General features: G+C 47.6%; 1 protein-coding gene across 1 annotated transcript in view; it reads right to left on the minus strand.

The window, feature by feature from the left end:
* LOC147662932 (caspase recruitment domain-containing protein 6-like) overlaps nucleotides 1-12452 on the minus strand; it is a gene marked incomplete at its 3' end in the record, with an annotated part of 129404 nt that overhangs the window by 48383 nt on the left and 68569 nt on the right. Inside the window, exon 3 of the mRNA XM_086950787.1 lies at nucleotides 4748-4810. Coding sequence (XP_086806913.1) covers nucleotides 4748-4810 — 63 coding nt within the window. The remainder of the gene's footprint in view (nucleotides 1-4747; nucleotides 4811-12452) is intronic.

Consider the following 12452-nt stretch of genomic DNA (forward strand, 5'->3'; position numbering starts at 1 on the left):
GCTGTGGTTCCGGCGTAAAGGGTGTTTTCGTAGTCTAGTCGGCTAGTGACCAGTGCATGGGTGACCGTATTTCTTGTTTCGGTGGGGATCCAAAGGAAGATTTTGTTGAGCATACATAGGATGTTGAAGCATGATGATGAGACGGCGTTGACATGTCTGGTCATCGAGCGGGAGGAGTCCAGGATGAAGCCCAGGTTACGTGCGTGGTCCGTTGGTATGGGTGCGGTTCCCAGGGCCGGTGGCCACCATGAGTCGTCCCAGGCGGAGGGGGATGATCCTAAGATGAGGACTTCCGTTTTGTCAGAGTTTAGTTTTAAACGGCTGTTCTTCATCCACTCGGCTACTTCTTTCATCCCTTCGTGTAGGTTGGTTTTGGCGGTGTTTGGGTCTTTGGTGAGGGATAGGATCAGCTGAGTGTCGTCCGCGTAGGAGATAATGTTGAGGTTGTGTTGGCGCGCAATTGATGCGAGGGGACTCATGTATACGTTGAAGAGGGTGGGACTGAGTGAAGATCCTTGGGGTACGCCGCAGATGACTTTGGTGGCCTCTGATCTAAAAGGGGGGAGGCGGACTCTCTGGGTTCTTCCGGCGAGGAACGAGATTATCCATTCCAATGCTTTTCCTTGTATTCCGACGTTGCTCAGGCGTTGTATAAGGGTGTTATGACAGACTGTGTCAAAGGCTGCGGAGAGGTCGAGTAGGATGAGGGCAGCAGTTTCTCCATTGTCCAGTAGAGTTCGAATGTCGTCTGTTGCTGCGATGAGGGCGGTCTCAGTGCTATGTTTGGCTCGGAAGCCGGACTGTGAAGGGTCGAGGGATTTGTTGGATTCGAGGAAGGCGGCGAGTTGACTGTTGAAGGCTTTCTCAATGACTTTGGCAGGGAATGGGAGGAGCGAAATGGGGCGGTAGTTCTTAAGTTCAGTGGGGTCTGCTGTAGGTTTCTTCAATAGGGCGCTGAGTTCGGCGTGTTTCCAGCTTTCCGGGAAGGTGGCGGAGATGAGGGAGCAGTTGATGACGTCTCGGAGATGGGGTGCCATAATGGAGTCTGCTTTGTTGAAAATGTGGTGGGGACAAGGGTCGGTTGGCGATCCTGAGTGAATGGTGTTCATCAGGCGGATGGTGTCTTCAGTGGTGATTGGGTTCCAGGCGTGAAGGTTTTTGGAGGGGGGTTTTAGTTCGGAGGTAGGTGGGGTGGGCTGGTCTCCAAAGCCGTTATGTATGTCAGCGATTTTGTTGTGGAAGAACGAGGCTAGAGAGTCGCAGAGGTCTTGGGATGGAGTGAGGTCGTTGGTGCCGGCAGTGGGGTTGGTAAACTCTCTGACGATGTTGAATAGTTCTTTGCTGTTGTGGGCGTTGTTGTCGAGTCGATCCTTGAATGCTGATTTCTTGGTGGATCGGATCAGTTGGTGGTGTTTGCGGGTGGCGTTCTTGAAGGTGGTCAGGTTGTCAGTGGTTGGGTTTTTTCGCCAGGCTTTCTCGAGGGTGTGACAGATCTTCTTGGATTTCTTAAGGTGATTATTAAACCAGGGGGCTTTTTGCTGCCTTGCTTGATTTGATGGTTTTTCAAGGGTGCTAATTCGTCAGCGCTGTGGGTGATCCATTGTGTGAGGTTGGTGGCTGCTTGGTTTGGGTCCGTTGATTTTGCAGGAGGGTTTTGGTGAAGTGATGTGAAGAGCTGGTCGGTGTTAATTTTATTCCAGTTTCTCCGGGGAATTGGTTGTGGGTGGTTATGGGTCGTAGTCTTTTTGTAGTTGAAGTGAACGCAGCTGTGGTCCGTCCAATGGAGAGCTGTGGTGTGATTAAAGGAGATGTGCTTGCTGGAGGTGAAGATTGGGTCGAGCGTGTGCCCGGCAAAGTGGGTGGGGGTGTCAACAAGTTTTTTGAGTCCGAGATTGGCGAGGTTGTCCAAAAGGGTGGTGGTGTTGCTGTCGTTGTTCTTTTCCAGGTGGAAATTGAGGTCTCCCAGTAGGATGTAGTCCTCAGAGGGGAGGGCGTGTGGGCTGAATAAGTCAGTGATGTCTTATGCTGAATTGTGTGCGGGTTCCGGGTGGTCTATAGATGAGGGTGCCTCCGAGTGCTGTCTTAGGGTCGGTGTGAATCTGGAAGTGAAGGTGTTTGGCGGTTGTGAGGTTGTCATCGGAACTGGTCGTGATGCGGATGGTGTTCTTATGAACGATGGCGATTCCTCCTCCTGTTTGGTTGATGCGGTCCTTTCGGATGATCTTGTAGCCGTCCGGGATGGCTATGGCAATGTCGGGCGCTGATTATGCGTTCATCCAGGTTTCTGTAAGAAAGGCGACGTCCGGCGATGTGGTGTCGAGTAGGTTCCAAAGTTCAATGGCGTGTCTGTGGACCGAGCGGGTGTTGAGCAGGATGCACTTCAGTTGGTTAGTGTCGGAGCTCTGTTTGGAGTCTGTGGATTTGGTGTGGGTCCTGATGCAGTCGAACTTGCAGGAGTGGCAGGTGAAGGGTCCATGGGTGTGTCCTGGGGCGGCTTGGTAGCAGTCTGGGAGACGGCCGGAGTTGAGTGCTGAGAGGGTAGCGGAGTCGTACGTTATGCGGGTGGAGAGGAGTTTGCGGGGGTCTGGTGCTGGGTGCGGTCCTGGCGCGGATGGGCGTAGACGGGCTTACCTTTGGCGCACCTTCGACGCGCATGGGGCGCTTCCGCCGCACGTGAACGCTGCGCGTAAGCTGTTCTGACATAAGTGGATAGTGGGGGGGGGGCGGAGCGAGGGAGGAGCAGCTGGGAGCGGGGAGGAGAAACGGGCCAGGAGTCAACAACAAAATGGCAGCACAAACAAAAAGCGAAACAGGGGCACCACCGGAATAATGCTATGATCTGGGCAGTGGTAGAGGCACAATGAGGCACTAATAATTTTGCAGGCGATGCGAGCAGTGCAACAATGACAATCAACCCAATGAGCAACAAGCACAATCAATAATTAGCAGCAAGCGCTACGATACCAGGCTACGATACCAGGCGCTACGATAATGTTACAGGCAATGCGAGCTCAATTGATAATTAGCAGCAAGCCTTACGATACCAGGCAGTAAGGAGGAGTAAAGCGCTACAGAGTCAGGATGGTCAGGGAGCGTGGGGAGCAACCGCTTCAGAGCAATCCATGCAGGTTCCTACAACAGTGGTAACCTGACAAGACCTAGACAGTTCATAATCGATTTTCAGTCCCAGGCTTTTTACGACTGGGAATGGTGCCGGGACTACTCCTAATTCCGGAGGCCAAAAGAGATCACACCATGGGCTATTACTTGTTGGAATGACAAGCACTTCGTATTATCCAGATTTATTTTCAATGAATTGGCTGTCATCCAATTTACCATGAACCTGCGCAGGTTTTTTGTCAACTTCTGAGCCTGGCAGGAGTTATCAAGCCGGACAAGAAGTTGGGAGTCTTCTGCATAATTGAAGACCTGACATTTCATGTGAGTAAGGGTCTCCACCAAGGGTTGCAAGTAGATGTTACAAAGGAGAGGGGATAATGCAGAGCCCTGGGGTACTTCGCAGGTCAGGGAGCCCAGATCCTGTAACTGCTCACCCAGCTGAACTCTGAGTGCGGTCTGACAAAAATGACTTTAGCCATTGATATCCTTGCCCATTAATACCCAGATTCGGGAGACGGTTCAGCAGTGTGTTATGGCTGACCGTAAAGAAGGCCGCTGACAGATCTAATAAAATCAGGGCACTCGGCTGTTTACTGTCGGCCCTAACTGAGCTCGTCAAAGACAGACACCATCACTAGCTCTGTGCTATGATGAGCTCTAAAGCCCGCCTGTCTAGCATGTAGCAGTTGATGATCCTCCAGCTACCTTGAAAGTATCTTTAGTACGTGCTGTTCCAAGATCTTAGCTAGAAAGCGGAGCTGAGAGATGGGCCTATAGTTCTTTAAGGTCAGGGTATCTGCACCAGACTTTTTCAGCAGGAGGGTGACCCGGTCTTCTTTCAGATTTGTTGATAGATAACCCAAATCCAGAGAATTATTGAGTAGTCCCAAGACCTTCTTCTCCAGCCCTGGCAGGGCCATTTGATAAATCCTTCGAGGGCAAGGGTCTGCTCGAGAGCCTGATTTGGTGTGATTTGCTAATGATACCAAAGTGGCTGAGTCAAGATTAGGGAACTTGGACAGCTGACTACTAAGGCAGGGAGGAGGGCTAGTCTGGTCGAGGGAACTAGGATCAGTGGGGGTTCTAGCAATTTCAGAGATGTCTGTGACTTTCTAAAGGAAAAAACTCCTGAAAAGCATCACAATAGAGGGATACGATTGTGGATTTCTTCTCAGCTTTTTGACTCAGTTCCTTCAGAATGGCAAAAGTCTTTTTGTTCATTATCTGCCAAGACAACCCTTCCCTCATATTATTCTGCTTTCCTAGCTAAAATAGCTAATTTTTAAGTAGCAAAAAGGGATTTGTAGGCATTTAGCTCGACTGACTCATGTCGCCATCGCCTCTCAGCTTGACGGACGAATGGTTTATTTTCCCTTAGTGGTTCATTGAACCATGGGGCCCCCTGAGATATGTGTAGATACTTATAACAGTAAACACTTACTCCCGTTTTTATTTGCCAGAAAAAAGAAATTGTTTGATTTGACCCCAACTGAAGAAATAAGCAAGGGGAAGCAAGGACAAAAGGAGGGTGATTGTGAAATAAAAAAAACAATATATAGACTTGCAGCCAAATTTTGGCAAAATGGGTGGGAAAAGATGCTGTTATTATCATTAAACCTTATATTACCTTCAACTTCTTCCGTCTTTATTTCCATTTGGGTCTCGTCTACATTCCCATCAGCTTCTGATCCTTTAAAAAGGTACAAGAGAAACTTGTTAATTTTAATTTTAACAGATGAGTGGCCACAATTGTATGATTGTCTGCAACTTGCTTTATTTGCTGCTGCTTTATATTTTCCAAAATTTTGGAGTCTTTAGAAAACAAGCATTTACAATGCAATGGTTTCGCCAGTTAGCAGGGGCGTAGCTTCGGGGAGTTGGGAGAGTTACACCCCTAATAAATACATTTTCTGGAAAATGGTTGGGAACAGAGGTTTTCAGTCTGGTATGCTTAGGTGAATGTCGGCTTTTACAAGGAATTGTTACAAAAACACAAAAGCACACTCTCCCTCTGCTTTGAAAATCTGAAACCCACCCCCATCACCCTAATCTTATGTTTAAAATGGTTTACTGTCTTGTGCCACTCCTCCCTCAACATTTCCAAAGTAAAAAGCAAATTCGTATTACATCTAACGCCTCATACAATGTTATATATACGCTCAAATTAATTGCACACTTCGCTACCAATTTGATCAAAAACATTCTCTTCGAATTGTATTGTTAGGGTTTCATTAGCCACAAATAACACGTCTCATTATTCAAATAAAAAAAATACAACGGAACAAAAAGTTTAACTTAAAATCCAATCGGATCGCATTCCTAAGTCGCTGGTACAAACTAAACTTCCCAATGCCTTTAAAAAATAAAATCATTTGACAAACAAACCGTATTCACGTTTGCGAGCAGGCGCTAAATGCGTCCTGACTGGGGGCTGTCTGGGGGGAATATACCTCCCCTCCTTCCCTGCCAGCCCCAGACTTCCTCCCACTCCCCCTTCTCAAACGGCCCTCCGTCCGCGTGGGTCCCTGGGATGCCTGAGAGCTGATGCGCCCCGGACACCGCCACTTAATCCGTCCACCCTGCGGACAGCCGTTAACTCACCACAGATGCGCCGCCGCGCTCGGTCAGTGTGCGCAGGGGGCGATGAGGTGAAAATCTGCGCCAGAGATCATGTGTCAGAAGCATTTCAAGCCAGTCACCCTCACAACATTTGTCTCGATTAGACACCGCCCAGCGGTGGGAAACTCCCGGCCGGACCACCTGCGCCCACCCCTTCCCATGCTAATAGAAAGGGCAGCCCCGTCCAACTGGCTGAGATTCGAGTCCAGAGTTTGAACAGTTGTCATGCTTTTTATCGCATCTTTCTGGCTGCTCTACAGCTCAACATGTCAACCTCCGTTTGAGAAGTAAGTGGCAGGCTCGCTGTCAGCTACAACTTAATCCGCGCCCCACCCCCACCGCTACAAATCCCCCTCCCCCATCCGCACTCATCCTCTTCTGCTGCGACGAGCCCTCCATCAACTGACATCCTTGCACCGATATTCAATTAGACCAGTTGCAGATGGTTTCTACAGGCTGCAGTTACCGACATTTGACTATAGGGTCATACCTTCACGCAGATCTATTGGCGTAACGAGGGGCTAGCGGGGGAGGGGGAGAAGAACGTGCAGCGTGGGACAAGGTGTGGGAAGCACTCAAGAAGCGAGGGACACACGAAAATGACGTAACAAGGAAGGGAGGCAGCAGAGAAGCACAGAAGGGCGAAAACACCCGGGAGCACGAGCGAGACGTGTAAATGAGACATAAACATGGAGCACAGGGTGGATTTTTAAGGGGGGTAAACAGGGGAGACCTGAAACATATCTACGCTCATGGAGGGATTTACCAAAAAGACAAGACAGAGCTTCAGAAGTACGCTACAGCCCGGCCGCCATCTTCGGCGGAATGACAAAAACAAGCCTTTGCTGAAAAAAAAAAGCAACCGCCCACCGCCGCGACACGCACGAAAATGGGCGGGATGAGTAAAAATCGCCGGAACGCCCACGAATCTGCTCAGGGAATGAGTGATGCATCTCTGTTCCAAAGGCTAGCCTCCATTTATGGAGCTAGCCAATGGAACAGAGAGGCGGAACAAAGCCCCAGACTGTTCTCAAAAGATTTCGCCTGCGCGAACGCTGCTGCGCAGCGGATCGCCAGGCAAAACCTAAAAAGGAACAGTAGCATGCAGCCCAATTGTAATTGAAAAAAACATTAAGAGAAGACAAATGAGAAGGAGATAATGCAGAAAGAAGGAAAGGAGAAAAGGAATGTAGCAAGAAAGATGAGGGATTAAAAAGAGTAAAGGGAAAAACAGTTGGGGATAGGAGAAGGGCGGAAAAGGTGGGAGAGGGTTTCCAAGTACATTGTCGGTGCAATGACTGTCATCCACATATCAATAGAAATTATGGAGTACTCCAAGAAATTCTTGTAAAATGGCCACCTCAAACTCTCCAGTTATTGCAGTGCAGCAGAAGCAGTCCAAAGGTGTTTCAAAGAATGGCACTATGTGCAGTGCAGGAAGGTCGGGACATTAGACACGGCTACTGCTTTTGGTTGGTTAGGTGGACTGCTTTTTAAATATCTTTTCTCTGGTTGGTTAATCATACGCTTATTATGAGAGGCTCATGAGTCCTAAAACAGTGACTTGTTCCAGTGGTACTAACCCATAACTACAGTGTGGCATATGATTTAAAGTGTCAGTTAAAGCCGAGCAGCTTTGTGTTAGACAGGATTAACTAGAGTAGCACTAACTAGAATCTTGCCCTGGGGGGGGGGGGGGGGGGGGGGGAGCATCACTGATGTAAGGAGAAATTCATTGCATTCAGATTCGTGACAACAACTAGCTGTAAAATACTAAGGCTCTTTCAAAATGTCAACAGAAGGTAGCCATTTTGGATTTGAAAAACTGTGCAAAAAAAATAATCACAACGTTTCTGAATTGCCTCTTTCATAAGGATAGCAATATGGTATTCTAGATCACCTTTCTATTACAGCTTATAACTTGAATGGTTACCTCTTTAGATTCACCTATATATAAGACTTGGGGGAAGGAGGCATAATGGTTATATGTCAAAATACTGAATACATCTTGATTAACCTGCAATGGTATCAGCTTCAAGATACCTATATACAGAGTGTTGTTCAAGGTAAGCATACAAAAGGGAATATTGATTTACTATTCTAACTCATCTATATCTTGCCAATATTGTGTAAGTTAATATTCTGTAGTGAACATTGTTGCAATTACACATTTAATACCACAGGGTCCTAATACCTAATACCTACAGTCTTCTCAGACCTTACTAATTACCTCAAACTGAAAAGACCTTTTAGAGGCGTAGTCAGACTATCTTAGGTGGAATGTATGAAAAAGTGTAAATAGGTATGTTTGAATATTTCATTCAAATCAAGCCTGATTGTATGCTACCATGGTTACTGTTTCAGCATGTAAAATGCTGATATTTACGGTGCTAGTGAAGGCTCTAGAGAGCAGGCTATTTGGTTTGAATGCAGCAAATAAGCATGCACTAGTTCGCCATGTTTCTCTCAGACTTCACATTTTGTTTTCTAAAATGCATGCTAACAAGACAGAGAAAGGGAGGTTTTCACTCCTTGAAGCAAGCATTGTACATAAACACAGTGACTGAAGTGCAGCAACAAGGAAAGAATACCTTCCAGGGTTCTGTCTGGAAGAAAGAAGGAAACCGCTGCATTACGCTTCTGTATAAACTTTTTGTATTTCAAACAATAAGTATTCTTTGCTGTTTTTTGTAGCAAAGAAAATGCTGGTCATGAGCTGACCCCGCCTCGCTCCAAAGTACCATATAGAAAAGATATACGAGGTGCCAAGTGTCGGAGTGGGATAAGACATTTGGGCTGGCTGCGGTCAAAAAGGCTGAAATACACAGTGCAGACTTCAGACATGATGGCATAATAACGCACGCAGGGAGGCTTTACATGGCTTGGTGCATTGTTACATTCTGATAGACCAGTGGTTCCCAACCTGTGGTTCGGGGACCCCTGGAGGTCTGCGAAGCCTCCTCAAGAGGTCTGCGACTACGAAGGAAATTAAATAATATTAACAGATTAATAAAGTGTATATAAATAAAAAAGCTAAATGCAGAACTGAACATTTTTTAAAACGGACTGTAAAAGTGAACTAAGTTGAAATTGGAGGCTAAAAATTGTAATTACCATCCTCGGATTGATTCGTAGGAGCAGTGCAAATGTATCACGCAGAATATAGTAAGGACGATGAGTGGCCTCAACTTTAATTTAGAAAAGTTTTAACTTTTCTATTAAAATCAATTTAGATTTTTCTTATTTATATGTGTTTGCGAATTATATAAAATGTGTCCTCATTTGTTTGATAAATGTTTTTTCTGCATTTTTTAGTTATTATTTGCAGTTCAAATCATCAACAATGCTTTGTCAATTGGCAGCACCTGCGCAACCGCATCCCACATGACGTGGGAATAGAGGTCCAAAATGCATGAGGTGTTCCCAGTCTGCAGCGTCAGGCTGGTGGAAGAAAACATCCTCTTTCCAAGATTGTCCACCATCTTGGATTCTCAGTCAGTGGTGCAGCAGTGAATGCGCCAGGATTTACATGGGACATTGAGGCTTGGACCACCAACTTCTCAGGTATAGGGTGCTGCATGAATAATTTTGGGTACCCCAAATTGGGTGGTGGCAGTGGATAAGTGTACTGTTCACAGGAGCCCGGATTGGGCTTGGGCCAAGTCCCAAGCAGGTCGACAGTAAGTGCCTCATTGAAAGGTAGAAGCAGTACAAGCAGTTCTGATGGGGACACTCCCGGCGGAAGCACTTCTGTCAAGACTTCAGTCTTGACTGCCACAGAGGGCAAGCTAAGGTTCAGGACCTCAGCTGCCCTCCAAACCACTATTGCGAAGGATGCTCCCCATCTGTAGCCACGGTAGGGGGAGAAAGCATGCCAGTACCTGAAGAAGTTTCCAGTCCACTGGCTTCACCCAGATCTCACAACGGTCAATCTGTTCCTCATAAGGCTGGTAATCCTTAGGGTCCAGAGAGCCCTCCCATTCCTCCCAGAGTTCTAACCCATAGGAATAGAGCGCAGGCTCAGTCCTGGAAGGCACAGCTCCAGTCGGCGCTGAAGCCAGAAGATTTCCCTCCAGCTCGGATCTGATTAATGGGTGGAGATGAGGATGAGGATGAGGATGGGATGGCTGTAGGATGGCGGTGGGTGCCGGCAGTGTAGGCCTCAGGATCAGCGTCAGGAAAGGAAGGTCAAGGCAGTATGACTGGTGCAAATACGGATCCATCTATGGATAAATGGGGCCCAACTGGCACCTGAGCCGCCGACGTGGATCCAGTAGGGCCCCCTCCCAAACCTGCAGGTCCCAAAGGCCTGCCAATGGGAAAGGACGGCACGAAGAGGAGGTGCATAACCTCATTGGGCGGGGTGTTGCCCCGGCTCCCTGAAAATTGGGGAGGTGCAAAGTGGACACAAGCACTGGTTTAACCACGGAGCCAGGCTTTGAGGGGCGACACTCCCTCATCTCGTTGTCCAATGGATGAGGTGAAGTCGAAGCATGATTCAAGTTCTTTTTCTTTTTGTGAGACTTCGACTTACCTTAATGGTCTGACGACTTGAAGTGCAACGACAACCTCGGGCTACGCAACCGCTCCCGGGACCTTCCTCTCGAATGGGACCTTGATCGCTGAGACATCGCACATCGAACCGCCATAAGCTTCAGGGATGGCTCCATCAAGGTTTGTGGGTTCATGACAAGGCAGTTGTGGCAGGCCTTTGGGTCCTGATCCTGCTCGAGACATTAGAGGCATACAAGGTGAGGGTCCGTTCCTGACATCTATTGGTGACAGCAGCCGCAGGGCTTGAGGCCAGCCTTCTTGGATGACATCACTACCACACAGGTAAACCTAAAAAAAAAAAAAACTGACAAAACGTTGAAAACAATCTAGTCAAAAAATGACTATGGGATAGCTCTAAATAGATCTACGCTGCTTGGTGTAGAAAGAAAAGAACGGACCTCAGCACTCCTGGGTGGCGCCTATATATGAATGAATGAATTGTATCTTGTACCGCGCTAACTTAGCCCAATGGGCGTCAAGGCGCCTAAATCAAATACAGAGACAAGCCGGGTCAGACAGCAGTATCTCATTGGTACGCTCTGGTAAAATACCAGGTTTTCAAGGCTTTTTTAAACAAGTCGATAGAGGGTAAGATTTTTATTTCCATCGGATGAGAGTTCCAGAGCTGAGGAGCGACAACAGAAAAAGCTCTTGCTCCCCATCTGGTCAATCTAGCACGAGGCACTACCAATTGATGTAACCCGGCTGATCGCAGGCATCTCGTGGGTACATAACGGGTAAGCAAGGAACCAAGTGCGTCTACAGGGCCAGCCGCAAGTGCTCTATATGTGAGACATAGAAGCTTAAAGGAAATTCTAAACTGGACAGGAAGCCAGTGGAGATCTCTCCTAGCAGTGGTGGCCGAAGATGCTATAGGAAGGGCCAAGACAAAGCGCGCTGCTGCGTTCTGTACAGTTTGCAATCGATGGATAATGCCCTTGTTGGACTCCACATACAAAGAATTACAATAATCGAGTCTGGATCCAACAAGAGCAATTGCAATCTGTTTGCGCGCCTTGAAGGAGAGATAATGGAGGATTCTCTTTAAGATCTTGATAACACCCCAGCAGGTGGCCACGGTCCTATTCACTTGGAGCGTCATGGAAAGTGAGGTGTCAAAAATGACGCCGAGGTTTCTGGCCGATTGGGAGGGAGTGGGGCAGATGCCAAGAGATGAATGCCACCACTCGCTCGACCACGTCTTGGTCTTTACCAAAGACCAAGGCCTCTGTCTTGTCGCCATTCAGCTTTAGGGAGTTAAGAATCATCCACTCCGCCACACGTTGCATGCATGACCTAAAGCTGAATGCGGATGTACTGACAGAGTGAGCCAGTGACACCATAATCTGGGTGTAATCAGCGTAAGACACCACCTCCATCCCCTGCGATCTTACTAGTCTAGCAAGGGGGGCCACATAAATGTTAAATAGGGTCGGACTAAGAGCCGACCCCTGTGGCACCCCACATTGCAATGACTTGGCACGGGAGAGGAAATCTCCGAGCATAACTCTCTGTTCTCTGTCATGGAGAAAGGAGTCAAGAAGACTCAGGGCTGGTCCCATGACCCCTGCCTCCTTAAGCCGAGATGTTAAAATGGCTGGAGACAGAGTATCAAACGCAGCCGTGAGGTCTAATAGAACCAGTACTGTAGTTTGGCCAAGGTCAACTTTGCGGCGAATATTATCCACCACAACAGTGAGAGCGAATTCAGTGCTATGATGTTTTCTGAAGCCATGCTGCGAGCTATCAAGGTATTCACTAGTCTCAAGAAAAATAGAAAGATGTGTATTAAGATGCGCTTCTAGCATCTTTGCCGGGGCTGGCAATAAAGAAATAGGCCTAAAGTTCTTAAGGTTGTCCGGGTCCAGAGATGGTTTTTTAAGGAGGGGCTTAACTATGGCCTTCTTCCATACCTGCGGAAAAGAACCCTGGACAATAGCCCCATTCATAATTTTGAGCAGGGGTGGAAGGATACTATTTCTACATTCCTTTAACATTTTTAAAGGTACAGGATCCAATGGGGAGGAGGATTTAGTCCTGTCTAAGAGGAGGTTAAGTCCTTCCAGTGAAAGAGTTGGAAATTGGGTGAGGGATACTGAGGAACCTTCAGCCAGTATATCAAGGTTGGCTATATTGAGAGGAACACCATCCTCCAGGGA

The sequence above is a fragment of the Lissotriton vulgaris genome, unplaced genomic scaffold (assembly GCF_964263255.1).
Source record: "Lissotriton vulgaris unplaced genomic scaffold, aLisVul1.2 SCAFFOLD_801, whole genome shotgun sequence".
Taxonomy (NCBI): Eukaryota; Metazoa; Chordata; class Amphibia; order Caudata; family Salamandridae; genus Lissotriton; species Lissotriton vulgaris.